At 42.6% G+C, this 22,616-nt stretch overlaps 1 protein-coding gene across 1 annotated transcript; it reads left to right on the top strand.

The window, feature by feature from the left end:
* Window positions 1-1,943: 1,943 nt before the first annotated feature.
* LOC100564061 (patched domain-containing protein 3) lies at window positions 1,944-13,819 on the top strand. Its single transcript, XM_062957858.1, has 4 exons — window positions 1,944-2,978; window positions 5,929-6,050; window positions 7,727-7,872; window positions 11,448-13,819. The coding sequence occupies exons 1-4, from the start codon at window positions 2,223-2,225 to the stop codon at window positions 12,968-12,970; spliced, it is 2,547 nt and encodes an 848-aa protein (XP_062813928.1). The 5' UTR covers window positions 1,944-2,222; the 3' UTR covers window positions 12,971-13,819.
* Window positions 13,820-22,616: the final 8,797 nt, after the last annotated feature.

The raw sequence follows: 22,616 nt of genomic DNA, 5'->3' as shown, positions 1-22,616 counted from the left end.
ACACAATCCAATCCCAACTGCACAACACACTGTGTCTGACCGCCATATACCATTCATAGAATTATAAAGCTGTATAGATGGAAAGTATCCCAAGAGTCATTTTGTCTATTATACCACCAATGAAGTAATTCATAGTTACAGCATTCCTGGCAGATAGCTATCCAACCCATTGAAAACGTCAACAGAAAGCAAAAAAGCAAAAGTGTCACTATCTCAGCCATCTATGAGAACAATTTTGAATTTTGGGTTTTAGACAAGGGATGCTCAACCTGTATTTAAAACTCTTCTGTACCAGTCCATCAGGAATTACTGACCTTACTTTATAGTGGCAGACTACAAAACAAGGTCAATAATTCCTGAAGGACTAGTTCATTGTGCTAGTCAAGAATTTTTTTAAAAATGTGACTTGACTTTGGGACAAGGCACATTTTCTCAGCCTTATTAGAAAGCAATCATTAACCACTGAATGTATCTTGCAAAAAAACAAACAAACAAACCCAGACTTTCGTAAATATCTCAGCAGTGTCTGACTGAGGGCCACATGCCTTATTATTTGAGAACTAATATGTGGACACAGCATATTATTTGAGAAGACAGAAATGCTGGACCAATCCAACACAGTCAATAAAGAACTATACAGAGAAGCCATCGAAATCCACAAGCATGTGGACAATTTCAACAGAAAGGAGGAAACCATGAAAATGAACAAAATCTGGCTACCAGTATTAAAAAAAAAGTCTAAAATCAGGACCGTCAATAAAGAACAACACTCAGAAAACGGGAATTCCATACAGGAAACAATCAGGGCCAGCTAACACTTCTCAGCAAAGGATTCCCACAGGCAATAAGCAGCCAGATCTTGAAGCTGCAAGGCTATTCAATGCTAATCAAGGTGGCCAATTGCAACATTCACACTTGCCTCAAACAGACTAGAGTTCTTTCTTACACCCTGGACATTCCACAGATATATAAACCCCACGTTTGGCCCACATCTATCATGTTTCCCCGAAAATAAGACAGTGTCTTAAATTAATTTTTGCTCTCAAAGATGCACTAGATCTTATTTTCAGGGGATGTCTTATTTTTCCATGAAGAATTCATATGTATTGTTGAACAAAAAATGAACATTTATTACACAGTAGTTGTCATCTCAACCAGCACAACCAGACAAACTGTTAATCCCATCAAGAATTTCTTGTTTCCGTATATAACAATCTATGGTACGTAAATTTACCAGTCCTGCATGCTCTGGTGTTCTCTTTGGCGGGCATGCTTCAAAAAACAAACCTTGCTAGGTCTTACTTTCGGGGGAGGCCTTATATTTAGCAATTCAGCAAAACCTCTACTACCCTGTTTCCCTGAAAATAAGACATCCCCCAAAAATAAGACCTAGTAGAAGTTTTGCTGAATTGCTAAATATAAGGCCTCCCCCGAAAGTAAGACATAGCAAAGTTTTTGTTTGGAAGCATGCCCGGCACCCGCCAAACAAAAGACCATAGCATGCAGGATTGGTAAATGTACATTATTATTATTATTTTATTTTTATACCCCACCTCCATCTCCCCAGAGGGACTCGGGGCAGCTTACATACCAGTTGTATATGGAAATAATGGTAGTAACAAGAAATTTGTTACAGTTTGTCTGGTTTAGTTATGTTGGTTTGTGATGACAACTACTGTACAGTATAGAATCAATGTTCATATTTTTGTTCAACAATGAATATGAATTCTTCTTCATGGAAAAATACGACATCCCCTGAAAATAAGACCTAGAACATCTTTGGGAGTAAAAAATAATATAAGACACTGTCTTATTTTCGGGGAAACATGGTAGGTCTTATTTTCATAGGATGTCTTATTTTCGGGGAAACAGGGTATGGCAGGCTCCTCAGAGGTTGTGAGATATGTTGGAAAACGAAGCAAGGGAGGTTTATATATCTGTGGAGGGTCCAGGGTGGGAGAAAGAACTCTTGTCTGTTGGAGGCCAGTGTGAATGTTGTGATTAATCACCTGTGATTGAATTAATGTTTGTGACTGGGAGACTGCCTGTACTAGAAGTAAGGGAAGAAAGGTGGTTGAAGCGGGCGTTCTGTCCGGCTCTGGTGGAATGCCGGGGCCTTGAGCTTCCCGGGCGAGGGCGGGACGGGGAAGAGAACCCGGCGGTTGAGGGCCCAACTGCCTGCCTGCCTGCCTGCCTTGCCCTGGAGGGGAGCGGAGGGCGCGATGACGGGCCAGAGGTGCCACACAGATTGCGTGGAGCAGCCTCTCTCGCGCGCCATGCGGGCCCTGGGCGCCTGCGTGGGCTCCCACCCGTGGCCCTTCTTCCTGGTGCCCATGGCGCTGGCGGCCTCCTTGGGCGCGGGCTTCATGCGCCTCAAGGTCCTCGAAGCCAACGACATCGAGGAGCAGTTCACGCCCATCGGGGGCCCCGCCAAGAGCGAGCGGAGCCTGGTCCGGATGCACTTCCCCACCGACGACAGCGAACGCTTCTCCGCCCGGAGGCTCACCACGGAGGGCTCCTTCGCCGTCCTCATCGCCGTGGGAAATGACTCCATCCTCACGCGGGAAGCCTTCGCGGAGCTGCTGGCGCTGGACAAGGCGGTGCGGGCCCTGCGGAGCGAGACGGGGCTCTTCTTCGAGGAGGTCTGCGCCAAGATCGGCCCCGCCGGCCCGTGCAACAGCCCCAACCCGCTCCTGAGCGCCATGCAGGGGGACCCGGCCCGCATCGAGGCGCTGCTGCCCAGCCTGACCTTCCCGCTCTTCATGGGCCGCGTCCCGCTGGGCTTCTTCCTGGGCGGCGTCACCCTCGACGCCGGCGTCCCGCCCGCCCGCCCCGTCCGCGCCGCCAAGGCTCTGCGCCTCCTCTACTTCCTGCAGGAAGACCACGCGGGACCCAAGGAGGAGAGCCAGCGCTGGATCCACACCTTCCTCCAGCGCGCCCCGCAGCTCCTCCGCTCCTTGAACCTCACCTCCATCCGGGTCAGTGGGCGCCCTCTCGGGCCACCCCACCCTCCCTGGCCCTTGAAGCCACGGAGAGAGAAGCCGTGGACACACAGGGCCCGCTCTATGTGAAAACTTAAGGGTCCTTCCATAATAATCATAATAATAATAATAATAATAATAATCATAATAATAATAATAATAATAATAATAATAATAATAATAATAGTTTATTTATATACCGCCCTATCTCCCAGATGGGACTCAGGGCGGTTTCCAATCATAAAAACAACACAAACATTACATAACAACATAATAACACATTATTAAGCAAAGTAAAAATACAATTATAGAAATAAATAACACTTACATGACCTGATCAAGGGGACGGGAACCATGCCAAGTGATCTAAACCTTCCCAAGTTTGCCAGTCAGGTGTTAAACTAAGTTCCCCAAAATGTGAGGTCTCCAACTGCAATAGTTGCTGATCTAGACCCCTTTCTCTGAAGGGGAGACAGTCAGCCTGCGCACGACCTTCAACAAAATGCTATTCCAGAGGTTATCATATCACAACTCCCATCAGCTCTAGTCATGAGAACTAAGAGTGAGGAATGCACGAGTTGTAGTCCAGCATCTGGAAGGTCACATACAAAGACAAGGTACCACCGGCCTTGAGTATGACACATGTGTCGTAAGAGATACCTGTACGAAACCAACACCTGATAGACACTGGTCGTCCAGTCCTGGATCCATACCCATGCCAACCACCATCAAAAGTGGGCCTGGTGGGATGATCCCTGCAGCCCACCTTCTTCCAAAGTGCCCCCTCCACAGCTGCAGCCAAACCAACACCAGCCATTCACCACACCATTGAGTAGGGGCCCCACATCATGGTGCTCCCAGTCGGTGTCTTCTAGATGAATTATCTTCCCATCTTAATTTCGTTTGCCACCCTTGTTCCATTTCCAGTAGATGTCATCTACATAGAATCCTAGAGTTGGAAGAGTCCACACGAGCCATCCAGTCAAACCCCATTCTGCCATGCAGGAACACACAGTCAAAGCACTCCTGACAGATGGCCATCCAGCCTCTGTTCAAAACCCCCAGAGAAGGAGACCCCACCACACCTCCAGGCAGCATATTCCACCTCCAAACAGTTCTGTCCTTCAAGAAGTCGTTTAAGTGGAAAGTTCAAGTGGAATCTGTTTTCCTGAAATTTGAATCCATTGTTCATTTCATCTCCAGAGCAGCAGAAAACAAACTTGCCTCCTCCTCCTCCTCAATGTAACATCCTTTCAAATATTTCAACACGGCACTCATGTCCCCGCTCAGCCTACTTTCCTCCAAGCTAAACATACCCAGTTCCCTCAGCCGCTCTTCATAGCATTTTTCTTAATGCAGCTCAAGGCCTTGGTCTGTCTTAATTGGAATCAGCTCTGTGTCTCAAGTAGACACCCCCCCCCCCTTATGGTTAAGTGTCCATGTAAATGTGCCCCAGCTCAACAGCTCTTGCTCAGTTCCTTGGTTCCCTATCCATCTGTAATGTAGCCTTTTCCTGCTGCCTTCTAGTTTGCCAAGCATTACTGGTTTTCTAGTGAGTCATAATATTCCAAAATTTGACAGTCTCAGTTTGCTGCTGCTCAATCATACAGTCGTTTCCGACTCTTCGTGACCTCATGGACCAGTCCACGTCAGAGCTCCCTGTCGGCCGTCGCCGTGCCCAGTTCCTTCAAGGTCAAGCCAGTCACTTCAAGGATACCATCCCTCCACCTTGCCCTTGTTCGGCCTCTCTTCCTTTTTCCTTCCATTTTTCCCAGCATCATGATCTTTTCCAAGCTTTCCTGTCCTCTCATGATGTGGCCAAAATACTTCATCTTTGCCTCTAATATCCTTCCCTCCAGTGAGCAGTTGAGTCTCAGTTTAGTAATTTTGTTTTCCAGGGAAAGTTCAGATTTAATTTGCTCATTTATTGGCATTTTTAACAATCTCCTGTATTGATAGAACTTCTCTCCACACCACATTTCAAATGTGTTGATTATCTTGCTATCAGCTTTCTTCACAGTCACAAATACAGGTGGGAAATGTCATGGCAAGGACAATCCTAACTATAGTATTCAGAGAAATACTATGGCACTTCAGGGTCTTGTCTAATTCCTTCAAAGCTGCCCTTCCCAGTCCCGGTCTTCTTATTTTTTTTATTGTTAATGTACCAAGGGTGTCACTAGAAAAAATTCTGCATATTTTGCAGGTTCTCAGCCTCCGCTTCTTTCCCTGTGCATTGGGGAAACCACTGAAATATCATTTCCAGTTCTTTTAATGTGTATCTCCAAATGCCAGTCCATGTAGATGAGATGGTCAGCAGTGATTATTGTCAGCTTCAGCTGGTACACCAGCTGTGCCCCTTCCTAGAACGGGAAGACCTAAAAGTGGTGGTGCAATCACTGATCACCTCAAGGTTAGACATTTGCAATGTGCTGTGCATTGGGCTTCCTCTGTACCAAGTTTGGAAACTCCAGTTAGTTCAAAACAGGTCAGCCAGACCGGTTGGGAACATCTAGGAGTGAGTATATTATGCCTGTCCTAAAATCACTTCACTGCCTGCCAATTAGTTTCTGGGAAAAGTACAACGTGTTGGATATGACCTTTAAAGCCCTACGTGGTTTGGGTCCAGGTGTTGTACCCCGCTTGGAGTGGTGAGCAGAGGTGAGTAACAAATAACATTATTGTTGAGGCTAGGTGCTGCCCCAAATCCCTAGTGTCTCTTCTGTGCTGCTGTTTTCACTGGCAGAGAATTTCAGCTTTCTTTTCGATTCCTCCAATTCCCCCCTTCCATCTGTCTTAACCTTCTTTGGCTTTCTTAGTAACATTCCATCCTCTTCATTGTTGCTGTTGTCATTGTTATTAATGCTAGTATTATGACTTCCCTTAAGAAAGAGGAAATATTTAACTATTTGTTTTCTTCCTCTTCTTTTCACCTCCAACCTGGCAGGTAGCTTATTTTACTTCAGTGTCCAGACAAGAAGAATTTGAAAAAATCTCCAAGGATGTGATCCCATTTGTCTCAATCACATATTTTTTAACAATATTCTTTGCAATTATTTCTTGTTCAAGGTAATGTGTTCCCTCTTGTCTTGGGAAGAGGGAGACATTGATTTTACCCTTTATCATGTGGCTGGATGCTTTAGGGGAAGGGCTGGATGAGCAAAATTGGGATAGCAAAAAGCTGGGGATAAATTGGTCCTGTCTAAAATAGATCCATATAAATGGATGGGACTTATTAGTAAAAGGTAATTTAAAACCTACCTGGTGGGCTAATCTAAGGGTGCTTCCACACTGGGCTTAAAGCCTCTCCAAAGAGGGTTTAAGTTCCCATGGACACCCCTAAAGATGTGGGCTTTCCACTTCTGTTCCCACAGGGCACATACCCCATTAGAACCGGGCCTTTCAGGCAGGCCTGGGTCTAATGGGGTATCTAATTAATTTGGGATAAAGCGGGGCTTTCCTGCTTTGTTCTGAATTCATTCACTTTTACCTGAGGCATCATTTACAAACCTTAGGTAAAAGTCCAACAGTGCCCTAAGCAGAGGTAACATTAAATTTAGCCGTTGTAATGTTTTACCACTGCTTTCACTGCTGGTAGAGAACTGTGGAGTCACAGGATTGAAAATGGACCTCTACAATTGGGCATGTATAGAATGATGAAAGCTGCTCAGAGTGGTGTGATTGGGATATTAGGGTGCCTGTATAGTTTTAATGTATTAGAATATTTGTATGTTAATGCTTTAATGACACAAAGGGTTTAAATGGTTTTTTTTAAATTTTATATTCATATTTTAATTAATTTACACTTTTTTCAATTTGCAAAATGTCATTTGTATTGTTAGCCACCTTGAGTCCCTATATTGGGAGAGAGACAGGATACAAATCAAGTAAATAAAATGAAGACATGAAATCCCAATAGTTTTTCATTAGCAGAGCCCATGACATCATCCAACACTCTTTTCCTTGAGTTCTCCTCTTCCCTCTGAATTCCCTTTGCAATCCCCACAGTAGCAGGAGACATGATTTCCCCAGCAACAATACATTGATGTGAGATATCCCTGTTGTAATGTAAAGTATTTGAAAGTGGCTTGAACTTGACCAAGCAAGATCCACTAGCTATACAAAAGACCTATCCTTATTGAGGATTCTGGTAGAATATAGGCCATGAATCTACTTGGATTTTTGGACTCTCCTTATGGATATTGCTGAAGAGACAAGCATGCTGATTACCTGGGGTTCCAACACATATTGCTAAAACTCTGTAGAAAACAAATGGAAGAAATGCATTTTGAGTGCACTCCTGATATATTTACTCAGTAATACATCACCTGGATCGCAGTGGGACTTATATTTCCAAGATTGTAATTAATATGCAAAATATGTGTGTTTATGTAATTTGGGGAATTAATCCTGTTGGTTGTCCCATCTAGATAAGCCCATCAGTCATTTGCTGAATAGTAGGTCAGCAGTTATGTTAATACCAGTAATTTAATGTGTCTCTTCTAACTGAGACATTCTGTAAATTTTGAATCTATAGGTCCCAGTTCTGATCTGAATCATATAGCTTGTTGCAGTGTTTAAAGCTTAAGAATATATGATGCAACTGAGAGACTGCCTGGGCTTGTTTCAAAAACGAATTGCATTTTTTTCTTATTGGTATGGAGAATGTATTGGTCAGCCAATATAGTTTGGTAGGGACAATGAAACTCAGAATCCAATTTGGCTTTTCTTAATCTGTTTTACAGGTTGGACTGTGTGCGAACCAAAGTGTGGGTGGCAGCTTTTGGGGTAGTGTCAGTAGGCTTATCTGTCCTCAGTAGCTTTGGATTGCTGATGTTTTGTGGTGTGCCATTTGTTATCACAGCTGCAAACTCACCATTCCTTATACTGGGTAAGTGAAGATGTATATACATTTCTTGTGAAGTTTCCTTATCTATGCTTATGCACAAAATTGAATTTCTTCTTTCCTCCATCTATACATTCCCTTCACTGTGAAGGGAATTCAGGATCAATCTATGATTGTTTTTCTCGAGTTTAGTCTTATAAACTAATTACCGGTATGTATATTTCTGCTTAAAAGTAAAGTCATTAATTACTCCCAGTTAATTGTATAGTAAGCCAAGACAAAGTAGCGCCCTTGGGCCACATGTGGATGCCAAGGCTACCTTTATGACATTGGACCCCTCCATGTGTTCCAGATATCCCTTTTTCTGGCAAAAACTATTGAATTGCCACTCTCTTGAGTCCTCCAGGAGTGAAATTTCACCATTAAAATAAACTGAAATCCTACCACATCATTTAATACAAAGTGTGGCCCACATGATGCATATCTGTGACTCCTGGGGTGTCCAAATTTTTATCTACGGTTTTCTGTTTCCACATTAAGTTCAAGAACATATCCCCCACAGATAATGTGGTTATACTGTGATTTCTTTCAGGGTCTCTTCATACTCCCAAATACATACCTATTTGAGATATATACTTTGGACCAGCTGACTTCTACCAAGATATATGATAGGACATTTAATATAAAATTTGCACACAAAATTATTTGCATGTGTTTCTCATTGCACTCCATTAAAATATGTGTTAGAGAATGTCAAAAATCGGTTAGATTTTTGCTCATGTATATGTAGAATGTGGACAAAAATATATGTGCTGGTGGAGCATCTCTTATACTCCAAAATCTAATATTGTGCACCTGAGAGAGTGACACCTTTGCTTTCTGATGATTCGATGTAAACAAACCTTGGTTCATGAACAAAAATATGAAAAATATTGTACAAAATTGCCTATAAGCTGTGTGCATAAGATGTAGATGAAACATCTATGAATTTATGAGCCTCAATTATTAGCTTTTGCAGAAAACAAAACATGCTTGCTTTTGTACAATTTATATTGCAATGCTTTCCCAATAGTTTGACTATTTACTTACTTAGAGCTTTTAATCACACCTCTCTGCAAAAAAAAAAAAAAGCTCTCCAAAGTAGCTAACCCACAACTAATATGACAGTTATAAAAATAGTAGAGAAATGCAGGCCTTTCACATCCATAAAAAAACAAATAAAATGGTAAATTTTAATCTGAGATAGCATCTCTTTTTGGGTTCATCTTTACTAATACTTTATGGCATAGGGGGCCAAATCATTTCCATGGCCATTACACAACACATGTAATGCAACCTTGACCCAACTTTTAAAAAGTCAGTGTATACTCTGCAGCTTTCTCAAAACTTTGGAGTATACAGTCACGTCAGGAACATGTAATTCAGGAAATGGCACAGATGATTACATGCCACTCCCTGGGCTTACGCCCCACTTGATTTTACATTTGCAGTGTCCATGACTGAACGCTGCTTGGTAGTCTCATGCATTTGTATAGAATCGCTATCTGTTTCAGTTTGTTTCATTTGTAAGGCTCTTTTTTCGTTTTTGAGCACCTCTCCCGAAAATGGGCACCTTCACAAATGAGTTTTTCCATCCAAGGTCTGAAAAAACAAAAGATTTTCAGCCCATTGGTGACAAAGTGCCAGGGCCTGCCAGAGCCTGTAGGCCCTGCCAGCCACCAGGTCCTACATCTGAGTGCACCGAGTGCTTGGTGCTTGGCTGTAAACCCTGCCAAGGCCTACAAGCACTAAGCATTTGGCACTTGGCGTTCGTCTGTAGGCCCTGCCAGCCACGGCCTACATCCAAGCACGCCAAGTGTTGAGTAAGAGGCACTCAGTACACTGAAATCAACTGAATGGCTACCATTCCCACTTTTTTTTTTTGTTTCACTGATATTTCTGTTCCATAGGAGGGTGTACCGTTTCATGCCATGCAAATGGACAAAACGTTACGAAAACACAAAATAAACAGATGAGATGGTAACTGGGCCCATGACTACTGATTGGTGCATAGAGTAACTATATTCGGAGTGCTAAGGCAATCGGAAAGGGTAGGAGGGAGTGATATCGTCACTCCAGGGGCCAAGCAGTGTCTGCCACCATTTTCATATCTGGTGTGCACTGCAAAGGTAAAATCGAGGGGGGCAAGGTCAAGGTCACAGGTGAGCACTGGTAAAACTGGTTTTGGTGCCATTCACCTGTGTAGCAATTCCTTGATCTGGGGTCAAGGAATGTAGCCTCCATGTAGCTCCACAGCTGACACAGAAGTGAACTGTATAACCTCTGGCGAGGCAAATCCAGAGTACCCCAGTCTCATACCACAAGGGGGAGAAAGCAGGTGGAAAAGTCTTCTTTGCATGGCATTTCATGGGGTTGTGTCTTTAAAGAAGGCGGCAAATTTACATACCCCCATCACACAGGATTGCCTACCTTCCTTTCTAGCTCAACCATGTCAAGAATACCAGCACACTTTAAAATAGGCATCCTTTTCGAAACATACTTCTTTTCATGGGCTCATTCCTCTGAAGCCCCTTACACTGAAGGCGACAGCGTATCCTATCCTTGTGGAAACCTCACTTCTTTCCATGAGCTTGTTCCCCTGAAACCTCTACAGTAAAGGAGATGGGCACGCCTTTTAAAATGCTTATTTTAATGAGATCCACACCATCTTCAAACCACTAATGGAAACAGAAGGAGCATTCACAGAACCCTTCATGGATTCTCACACTGAAACATCACAAAGTAATTGGACAGATCCACCATTTCCCACACAAGGAAAAATAATGTTTTTATGCATTTCTATGTGCAGGGTAAGGATTGAAGTTGATTTTTGCCCATCTTTGAAATCCTTCAATTTTTACACACTGCAGAGATGGAGTCCCACAAGCAACCACCATAAGCATTGTTCGATGGGCTCCATCTTTGAAGTGTGTAGAAACGGGTAGAAACAGAAGGAAACTTCCATGTAGTGAGGTCCTCAATCAGAGACTCCACTGGAAGTTGACCCAAGAACTACAATGAAAGATCTACAAATATTTAGAGAAGTGGTCTGTCTAGGAATTGCTATGTCCTCCATTATGGTCAACTTCTGCTGAAGTAATATAATTAATCATAAGTATTAATAATTAATAACCATATTTGCAAAAGTGAAACTTGTAAATGTGGAGGGACAACTGTATTCTTCTGCAAAACTCCCTGGCCTTACTGAGTCTGGTACATTTAGTCTCTCTGTAAAGTGTAAAGATGTATCACCATATACTTGATCCATATCCTCCTCCAGATCCACCTCCCCTCCTCCTATGAAACTTGCCAAAGTGCTAGCCCTCATTTATATGTATTTTCATCTGTTCCTTTCTTTAAGCCACTGAATCCCAAGCCTAGCTTTCCTTCTCTTGCTTCCGCTGATGTAAAAAAGTCCATTGGATGTTCTCCTTTTTCTGTTTCTTCCAACATTGCTGTTTTTCCCACCAGCTCTTGTTCTTGGTGCACCATTGTCTTCTGTATTCTCAATTACTAATTTTGTTCCTCTTTCTCATCTGGCATGTGAGAAGTGACACATAATATCTCTGTCATTTATCCAGGTGTTGGTGTAGATGACATGTTCATCCTGGTGTCCTGTTGGCAACACACCAAAGTGAAAAGCAGCATCAAAGATCGGATGGCTGACACCTATGAAGAAGCAGCTGTTTCTGTTACTATCACAACAGTTACTGATGTTTTAGCCTTCTATATAGGAATTGGAAGTTCCTTCCAATCAGTTCAGTCATTTTGCATCTATACAGGAACTGCTTTTGTATTCTGCTACATTTACAACCTGACATTCCTTGGGGCTGTCCTTGCTCTAAATGGTAGAAGAGAAGAAGGCAACAAACATTGGCTCACCTTTATGAAAGTCAGCCGTGAGCCTCAAGATTCTCAGCTGTATAATATATGCTGTGTTGGAGGATCTTTTGATGAGACCACAGGAACAGAGTTTGAACATCCCATGAATGAATTCTTCAGAAAATATTATGCACCCTTTCTTATGCTGACCTGGACAAAGATAGTAGTGGTTCTCCTGTATCTCATGTACATGGGTTGTAGTATTTATGGGTGTACTCAAGTCAGAGAAGGTATAAACGTACGAAATTTAGCTATAGATAATTCTTATGTTGTTCAGTATTATGACTGGCTTGATGAATACTTTTCTGAATATGGTCCAAGGGTTATGGTTGTTGTTTCTGAAAGTGTAGAATATTGGGATCCATCTATTCGTACAGAAATTGAGAAGTGCATGGAAGTTTTTGAACGCTCATCCGACATAGACAAAACCTTATCAGAGTCGTGGCTGAGAAATTATGAATCTCTTTCTAAACTCACATCCATAAATATAAATGACCGTACCATATTCATTGATAAGCTAGTTGACCTGTACGCAGCAAGTCCAGACTCTGAGTGGGACATTAATTCTAGTACTACAGAAATATTCGCCTCACGGTTCTTCATACAGGCAGTCAATATTACTGATGCAGTGCATGAGAAACATTTCTTAAATGAATTGAGAAACCTTGCAGCAAACTGCAAGATACCACTGATGGTTTACCATCCAGCCTTTATTTACTTAGATCAGTACCTTGTAATAATTCCAAACACAATTCAAAATGTTTTGATTGCTACCGCTGTCATGTTAATAGTTTCCTTGACATTCATTCCCAATCCACTGTGCTCTTTGTGGGTAACTTTTGCTATTGCTTCCGTTATTGTTGGTGTGACTGGCTTCATGACCCTTTGGGGCGTCAATCTTGACTCCATATCTATGATCAACCTTGTTATTTGCATTGGGTTTTCAGTCGATTTTTCTGCTCATATTTCTTATGCCTTTGTTGCCAGTGAGGAACCCAACGTAAATGATAAGGCAAGAAACGCTGTATACATGCTTGGTTATCCAATTTTGCAGGGAGCTGGTTCCACCCTTTTGGGAGTGCTTGTTCTCTGTATGGCACGCTCATACATCTTCAGAACATTTTTTAAGATAATGTCTCTGGTAATCATATTTGGGGCTATGCACGGTATCCTTTTTATTCCTGTGTTTTTAACCTTTTTTGGCTTTTGTGCTGGTTTGTAAATGAGAGCTATCAAAATAAGAATCACCACCAAGTCATAAAGTATTGAAAGACCTCATGTAAATGTAAACATTATGAGGTTGCCTCCTGTCAGTGTGGAAAAATAAACCGCCACCACCTCTAATTCTAGACACCCCTTACATCCCATAAAGTCCTCATGATTTGGTCACACATCAGCCAACCAATAAGGTATGTTTTCCTTTGTACCTCCCATGCTGTATCCATCTAACCCAGGCATGGGCAAGCTTCGGCCCTCCAGGTGTTTTGGACTTGGCTTCCCACAATTCCTAACAGCTGGTAGGCTGTTAGGAATTGTGGAAGTTGAAGTCCAGAACACCTGGAGGGCCGAAGTTTGCCCATGCCTGATCTAACTTTTAATTCTTCCACAATTTTGTCATGAAAGGTTTGTTTTTAACGGACTGCTTTCGTTTTATCATGACGTGGCCATTCCAGGTGGCCTCAGTCATTACAGAGCGGGAGGTACACCACTAATCAATATGGAATGGGATGAAGTTTTTCTCTTTGAGGTCACTGTTTAATGACATAGAGTGGTGACTGCCTTTTGATTTCAGGAGAAACAACTAGTATTTTTTTTCTTCCGCTTCAAAGGGATGTGTTGGGGAAAGAAGTGCTCTTTGGTCCTACTCATGCCAGTTTGTGAAGCCAACTTGAGCAAAGTAGGTGTGTGTTTGAGAAACCAGAATTCTTATGTATATATGTATGTATTTATTTGTTTGTCTGTTTGCTTTATGCACTGCGTTTTTTCTGCCTTTCTCCCCAAGCAAAGCCCAAGGTGGTTCCCAAAACATTTTAAAAATCCATAATAAAAATATAAAACAGTTTAAAGATAATTTGGTCACAGTGTAGTCTTTAACAGGAGGGTAGAGTAATTAGTCAAATCATTTACTAGAAGAGTATTTTGTTGAATTAGTTGCACTTCCATGTTATTTGGGAAATGTGTAGGAAACAAAGTTTGTGTACGTTATACCATCAGAAAGCAAAGGTGGAACCATCTCACCCATCCATGTGGACACTTCTGGATTTTGGAGTTTTTCGGAGTTGGGAATTCTAGATAAGGGATGCTCAATGTGTAAGCAGATGTAGAGTGGGGAAACATGTTGCCTTTGGTCTCAATTTTATGGTCCAGAAGGTAGAAGAGGCAACAAGTAGATTGGCTACTCTTGATCTAATCTTAACAAATGTGGAAGACCTGATCAATACAGTCGAAGTGGCCGGATCCTTAGGGGCAAGTGACCATGGGCTCCTGCAGTTCACCATACAAAGGAAGGCTGAAACTAAGACAAGTCAAACACGCATTCTGGACTTTAAGAGAGCTGAGTTCCAAAAAATGAAGGAAATACTGAGCGGCATTCCATGGATGCCAATATTAAAAGACAAGGGAGTTAAGGATGGATGGGAGTTTTTTAAAAGTGAAATACTCAAGGTGCAAATGCAAACAGCGCCAACAAAGAAAGAAAAAAAGACAAGTGTGAAGAAGCCAGAATGGATGTCCAAAGAACGTCTAACCGGGCTAAGACTCAAAGGAGACATGCACAAGAAGTGGAAAAGGGGAGAAATCACCAAAGAAGAATTCAAACGTATAGCCAACTCCTGTAGGAAAAAGGTTTGCAAGGCTAAAGCGCAAAATGAGCTCAGGCTTGCCAGGGACATTAAAAACAACAAAAAGGCTTTTTTTGCTTACGTTGGTAGAAAAAGGAAGAACAAGGAGGCGACAGGGCTTCTGCGAGGAGAAGATGGGGTGATGGTGACAAGGGACGGGTAAAAGGCAGAACTACTTAATGCCTTCTTTGCCTCGGTCTTCTCACAAAAAGAAAGCCATCTTCAACCTCAGCAACATGGAATGGACGAAGGATTAGGGAAAATCCAGCCCCAAATAGGGAAACAAGTTGTCCAGGAACACCTGGCCTCTCTAAATGAATTCAAGTCCCCAGGGCCAGATCAGCTACATCCAAGAGTATTGAAGAAACTAGCTGAAGTTATTTCAGAACCACTGGCAATTATCTTCAAGAGTTCTTGGAGAACGGGAGAAGTCCCAGCAGATTGGAGAAGGGCGAATGTGGTCCCTATCTTCAAGAAGGGAAAAAAGAACGACCCAAACAATTACTGTCCGGTCAGCCTCACGTCGATACCAAGCAAGATTCTGGAAAAGATCATAAAGGAAGTGGTCTGCGAATACTTAGAAACAAATGCGGTCATTGCTAATAGTCAACACGGATTTACCAAAAACAAGTCATGCCAGACTAATCTGATCTCTTTTTTCAATAGTTACGAGTTGGGTCGATACAGGGATGTAGCGTACCTGGATTTCAGTAAGGCTTTCGACAAAGTCCCCCATGACCTTCTGGCAAACAAGTTAGTCAAATGTGGGCTAGACAAAACTACGATTAGGTGGATCTGTAATTGGCTAAGCGAACGAACCCAAAGGGTGCTCACCAATGCGTCTTCTTCATCTTGGAAAAAAGTCATGAGTGGAGTGCCACAGGGTTCCGTCCTGGGCCGGGTTCTGTTTAACATCTTTATTAACAACTTAGACGAAGGGTTAGAAGGCACGATCATCAAGTTTGCAGACGACACCAAACTAGGAGGGATAGCTAACACTCCAGAAGACAGGCGCAGAATTCAAAACCATCTTGACAGACTAGAGAGATGGGCCAAAACTAACAAAATGAAGTTCAATAGGGACAAATGCAAGATACTCTACTTCGGCAGAAAAAATGGAATGCAAAGATACAGAATGGGGGATGCCTGGCTCGACAGCAGTACATGTGAAAAAAATCTTGGAGTCCTTGTGGACAACAAGTTAAACATGAGCCAGCAATGTGATGTGGCTGCTAAGAAAGCCAACGGGATTCTGGCCTGCATAAATAGGGGTATAGCATCTAGATCCAGGGAAGTCATGCTCCCCCTCTATTCTGCCTTGGTCAGACCACACCTGGAATACTGTGTCTAATTCTGGGCACTGCAGTTGAAGGGAGATGTTGACAAGTTAGAATGTGTCCAGAGGAGGGAAACTAAAATGATCAAGGGTCTGGAGAACAAGCCCTATGAGGAGCTGCTTAAAGAACTGGGCATGTTAAGCTGCAGAAGAGAAGGCTGAGAGGAGACATGATAGCCATGTATAAATATGTGAGGGAAAATCATAGGGAGGAGGGAGCAAGCTTGCTTTCTGCTGCCCTGCAGACTAGAACATGGAACAATGGCTTCAAACTACAGGAAAGGAGATTCCACCTGAACATCAGGAAGAACTTCCTGACTGTGAGGGCTGTTCGACAGTGGAACTTTCTGCCCCCGACTGTGGTAGAGGCTCCTTCTTTTGAGGCTTTTAAGCAGAGGCTGGATGGCCATCTGTCAGGGGTGCTTTGAATGAGATTTTCCTGCTTCTTGCAGGGGATTGGACTGGATGGCCCGTGAGGTCTCTTCCAACTCTACTATTCTATGATTCTCTTAGCTAAAAGTATCACTGCATTGTATATGTCCCAGCCCATAACATTGGCAGAAACCTACTTATATTCTTGCAGTTTGTAAAGTTCCACACAGGCATTATCTTGCAAATGCATTTTTCAAAGCTGTGATTAGAGGCACAAGACCTCAGTCAAAGTTAACATTCGTGAGGTTTACCTGTGTTGTAATTTCTGGGTCTTCCAGCATGATTCTGTGATTGACTTCCACTGAAAGCTGACCATATAATTGCACTGAAAAACCTCTCTAGAAATCTCTAGATCCTCCAACATGTCTGGAAGAAACTGGCCATCGGGTCACATTGGAGGACCTAGAGATTCCTAGAGAGAACATTTCAAATCAAATCTGTGAATATTCAAATCCGCAAATGTGGAAGGGCAACTGTACTTTCTCACTCTCCATCCAAAATCAGCTGTCATCAGATATAGTTAAATGGGCTCTCAAAACAGCAAATCCAAACAGTAGTGAATGCTACATTGTGAGTCAATCTTACACTTGCACCAACTATGAAAAATAAAATGTGTGACATGTGTCATCGTTTCCTTTCTGGTTAACACAAAAATTAAAGCCTGGTTGTGGAGGAGCTTGACAAGCCTGACTAATAGCAGCCAACTGCAGCTCGCAGAGGCTCGTCTCTGTTCGAGACCAGATAGGAAACAGCGAATGGGGGGAGAGAGATAAGGTTTTGACTTGAGAGAGATAGAGGCATCATCTACACTGCCATGTAAAATCCAGATTATATGCTTTGAACCAGATTATATGGCAGTGTAGACTCGTACAATCCAGTTCAAAGCAGATAATCTGGATTATTTGATTTGATCATCTGGATTATATGTCAGTATAGATCCAGCTAGAGACACAGGGGAGCATGTAATAGAGACAGGAGGGGAGAACTAACTGGGTTTTGGAAAGCTGTAAATTAATAGAATGTTCAAAAGGTAATGTGTTACTGTTTATGGGTGCATCTACACTGTAGGATTAATACACTTTGACTTTGCTTTGAATTCTCTACTGGAGAGTTGTAGTTTTATAAGGCTTTGAATACTCTGGTGGAGAGCTCCTCAAAACTGTTTAAAAGTTACCTTGAGGGAAGAATCAAAGTATCTGGAGAGCTAAAGTTCATAGAAAAGTGTCTTGGGCTGTTCAACAGTGAATTCTAAGTACATCACCAAATTACAAATCTATAGATGGTGGAACTAGGGAAATTCAACCGGCATCATACGAATACAATTGTGGGGTGTGGATGCGGCTTGTTGTGTTGAAAAGAGCTTCCACTCCCTCAAACATGCTCCAAATTGTTGCATTCTGATTTTGTTATTACTCACAAACATCTGAGGCAGCCTTTGTTTCTAAACACAGCTTTCAGACAAGAGATGGAATTTCCCAGCAAAGATGGCACCAGAGTTGGATAAAAATAATAACTATACTAATCACTTTAAATCCAGGTTTTACCATGCGGCATCTGTGGTGTGCCATGCTTCCCTCAAAAAACCCAAAAAGAGCATTATGCAAGAGGGGGGTGGGGAGAGAGGGAGGACCAGACACAACAAAAGAAAAACCAGCCTCTGCACAAAAGTCATTTCAACTACCCCTTTTTCTATGCTCAGTTCCTGTTTTTATGAAACTGCTCACCAACTATGACCACAATTGCCTCAGCTAGAGAAAGGAAGGGCACAGCTGTTTGAGACTAGAGACAGTGCTTCATCTGCCACTATCAGGTTTGTCACCTAGACTGGCTCTACACAATAGAATTAATGCAGTTTGAAACCACTTTAACCACCATGGCTCAATGCTGTGGAATTCTGTAGTTTAGTGAGACATTCATACTATTTGGCAGATAAAGCTAAAGAGCTTGTAAAACTACAACTCTCATTAGATTAATTCGAGACAGTTGCTCCTTTGGCTGCTTGAAGAATGCGCTTGCAAAGAACATATGCGTTGGTCTTGAAAAATTCAAGAAAAAAATCACTTATGATTAAAACTTAGTCCTGTTTTGGTGTGTGATCAGTTTCTTCCTGGACTCCAGCACAAAATCTTTCAGTTTCTTCTTTTGCTGCTTATAGGCATTTAAAAGGATTGACCACTATTCAAAAAAAATAATGAATGCCTCTGAAGCTTTCAAAGAGACCTAATTGATTTTTGGAGGGCTGGGAAAACAGCAATGTTGAGGGTCTGGATGAGTTAACATCTGTTCCGGGATGACTCTGTCCTAACAACACTTGCAGGATTGTGCAAAAGTTAAACTTATATGGAAGATTGTTATTGAGGACCCCCAACTCCACCTCTAATAATAAAGAAGACATAGTTTGACCTCCATGGGAATTATAGTTTCCCAAGGCCAGATGAACTGGAAACAGCCTCCGTACCCACGAAGTCCCTCGAGCCTTCATAGACCAACAGCAGCCCATACCCCATGGCCTCCGAGCCCCCACACAGACACACACAACCCTGGCTCTGCAACAAGGAAGTTCCAGAGCTTCAAGAGAGATTGCCTATCCTACCCTCTACAAATAAGGCAAATGACCTCTTCCATCTTATCCTTAGCAATGATGGGACCCTTTCTCTTCACCCCCCCCCCCTTCCTTCTCTATAAACCTACACGTGAATTCTCTTTTATATTATTATTATTATTATTATTATTATTATTATTATTATTATTATTATTATTATTATTAAACTCTATAAAATGAAGTCAAATGTAGATGAACCTATGAACTGCAGTAACCTCTCTTGAAAGATTCCAGATACCCATTCCACGCCTTGTGTGAGAACCAGAGATCGGACAAAATCTATGGGACAAAGGTTCTTCCTGGATCCCAGCAGGAGCCCATCTGCATGCTGCCCAGCAATTCCCCTTTGGGGATCTCGGCTATCCGGAGGACAAAGATCTAGGGCAGACGTTTTCAACTTGTGGATTCCCAGGGGTTTTGGTCCACAACTCCCAAAATCCCAGCCAGTTTGCCAGCTGTTAGGATTTCTGGGAGTTGAAGGCCAAAATATCTGGGGACCCACAGGTTGAAAACCACTGGTTTAGGGAGAAACTTTGATTGCAATCCCATCAGCAATAGACTTCTTTGGGACTTTTTCTTTGTCTTCCCAGCATGGGAAGATGTCTGGAACAACAACTCTCATTGCCTTCTCCAGCAGGGTCCGGTATCTGCATAATCCTATCAAATCATCTTTTGGACTTTCCTTTGTCTCCAGCAGTCTATTGCTTCACACTTAAAGGTTGGCTTGACTCCCAAGGACCTCTCCACCCCCAAGATCACCTCTGCCAGCCCATTGGAAGCCCCGGGGCCTCCCTGCCCAGCTGGAAGGAGATCCCCGGCTATGTCACCGCCACCTCCTCCAATCAAGGCATGCATAGGCTTGGACCCACATCCTGACCAATTGGGACTCTGCCAGACGCCGGCTGGCTTCTCGGTGCTGGACAATCAGGGAAAAAAGAGGGTGTTTCAAAACACAGCAATGCTATTGCATAAGAATTTTTGTGTATAAAAATGTCTGCTCATGATTATGCTTTTACACTTGTACCCTTTGAGCATCCATTGCTGTACGAGTGTTCCTTTTGCGCAAATTGAATAAAGTCTCTTGCCGTTTGCCTTCAACCTGGTGAAATTCCTGGTTCCCGATTCCTGACTCGAGACATCTGCGGTTAACAAAGCTTGCTTGGTTTCCATCGGTAACCACGGCATTTTGAAAAACTCCACATTTCCAGCATCAAGATGAAGGTTGTTTGCTGATTGGTTTAATGAAACTGAAGTGGTCAAGCCCTTGTTTCTAAATATAGTTACTGTTTACATAGTTAGAGATTGAATATTCCTTATTTAAAATTCTGGAAACTAGATTTTTTTTTTGGATTTGGGATTTTTCTTAGTTTTGAAATATCTGTATTTGAATATGCATACATAATGAGATACCTTGGAGATGAGACACATAGCTAAACACAAAATTAATGAATATTTCATACAATTTTATACACATTTTTGGTAATTTTGTGCATGAAAATTACATGGGACCACTGAACCATCAGAAACCAAAGTTGTTACTATCTCCCTACCTGTGCTGACAATTATGGATTTTTGGATTTCTGGATATGGGATGCTCAACCTGTAAGTGAAAGCAGGATGGGAAAACAGATGGCTTTGGCTTCTCTTAGCAAGTAGTATCATCGCTTTGGTATGTATGCCAGCAAATCACATGGGCAAGGGGTCTATTTATGTCCTGGTAGTTTGTGAAGTTCCACAAGGAATCACCCTGCACAAGTAATTTAGTGTTAATGACACTTTCTGTACATGCAATATTTCATGACACAGTCATTTAGTTTTACTAGCATACTGTAATAGATATGGACACAGATAAACTGTAATAACAAAATCTTTGGGGACACAACATATCTCATGAGCATCTTTCATTTATATTTTAATATATATATATATAACCTGTTTTATATAGATTCAGAGGTTTCTTGTTACATTTGTATGACACATCTACTCACTGCAGTTGGCACACTTGTTAAACATGTGATCCTTCAGATGTTTGGGCCTCTAACTTCCAGAAGCCCTAGCAAGCTTGACCAATGGCAAGGAATCATGGGAGCTGAAGTCCAAAACACCTGGAGGGCCACAAGTTGGACATCACTGCTAACATGTCGCAACACACAGTTTGGAAAGCTTTGGTCTACATTTTGGTGATGTCAGCTGAAAACAATTACAGTAGAGTCTCACTTATCCAAGCTAAACGGGCCGGCAGAAGTTTGGATAAGCGAATATCTTGGATAATAAGGAGGGATTAAGGAAAAGCCTATTAAACATCAAATTAAGTTATGATTTTACAAATTAAGCACCAAAACATCATGTTATACAACAAATTTGACAGAAAAAGCAGTTCAATACGCAGTAATTTTATGTTGTAATTACTGTATTTACAAATTTAGCACCTGTGGCGCAGGCTGGAGAGCAAGCCAGCTGCAACCAGCTGCAATGAATCACTCTGACCAGGAGGTCATGAGTTCGAGACCCGCTCGGAGCTTGTGTTTGTCTTGTCTTTGTTCTATGTTAAAAGGCATTGAATGTTTGCCTATATGTGTAATGTGATCCGCCCTGAGTCCCCTTCGGGGTGAGAAGGGCGGAATATAGATGCTGTAAATAAATAAAAAATATATTGAAGACATTGATTACAAAAATGCCTTGGATAATCCAGAAACTTGGATAAGCGAGTGTTGGATAAGTGAGACTCTACTGTAATTTTCATTTATCCAGAATGCACCCTTTCAGACATATACAAAGAAATTAAGCAGTCTTCAGGTATGTATGCCAGCATTTCACATGGGCAAGGGATCTATTTATGTTTTGATAGTTTATGAAGGGGAACCCCGGTGGCGAAGTGCGTTAAAGCGCTAAGCTGCTGAACTTTGCGGACCAAAAGGTCCCAGGTTCAAATCCCGGGAGCGGAATGAGCGCCTGCTGTTGCTCCAGCTCCAGCTCCTGCCAACCTAGCAGTTCGAAAACATGCCAATGTGAGTAGATCAATAGGTACCGCTCTGGTGGGAAGGTAACGGCGCTCCATGCAGTCATGCCGGCCACATGACCTCGGAGGTGTCTACGGACAACGCCGGCTCTTCGGTTTAGAAATGGAGATGAGCACCAACCCCCAGAGTCGGACACGACTGGACTGAACGTCAGGGGGAAAACCTTTACCTTTTTCGTTTGTGAAGTTCCACAAGGAATCATTGTACACAAGTCATTTTTTAGAAAGCAATAAAGGTCTATCTCTTTTGCCAGTAGATCAGGCATGGGCAAACTTGGGCCCTGTTGGTGTTTTGGACTTCAACTCCCACAATTCCTGGCCTCAGGCCCCTTCCTTTTCCCCCTCAGCCGCTTAAGCGGCTGAGGGGGAAAAGGAAAGGGCCTGAGGCCAGGAATTGTGGGAGTTGAAGTCCAAAACACCCGCAGGGCCCAAGTTTGCCCATGCCAGAACTAGATAGATTGCAGTTTGGATTTCCTGGAATTTCCCCCCTAGAAAAGAAAGTGCAGTTCGCAGAAGAGATGTAAATATAACTGAACGGCCTTTTTGTCTGACTGGGATTTCCCCGGGTTCTTCTGAGGAAAGGAAGAGCCAACCGGGGCGGGGAATCCGCTCTCAAGCCCAAATACAGTCCAGCCAGAC

Source organism: Anolis carolinensis, chromosome 6 (assembly GCF_035594765.1).
Source record: "Anolis carolinensis isolate JA03-04 chromosome 6, rAnoCar3.1.pri, whole genome shotgun sequence".
Classification (NCBI taxonomy): domain Eukaryota; kingdom Metazoa; phylum Chordata; class Lepidosauria; order Squamata; family Dactyloidae; genus Anolis; species Anolis carolinensis.
This window is presented reverse-complemented; position numbering and strand designations above follow the sequence as displayed.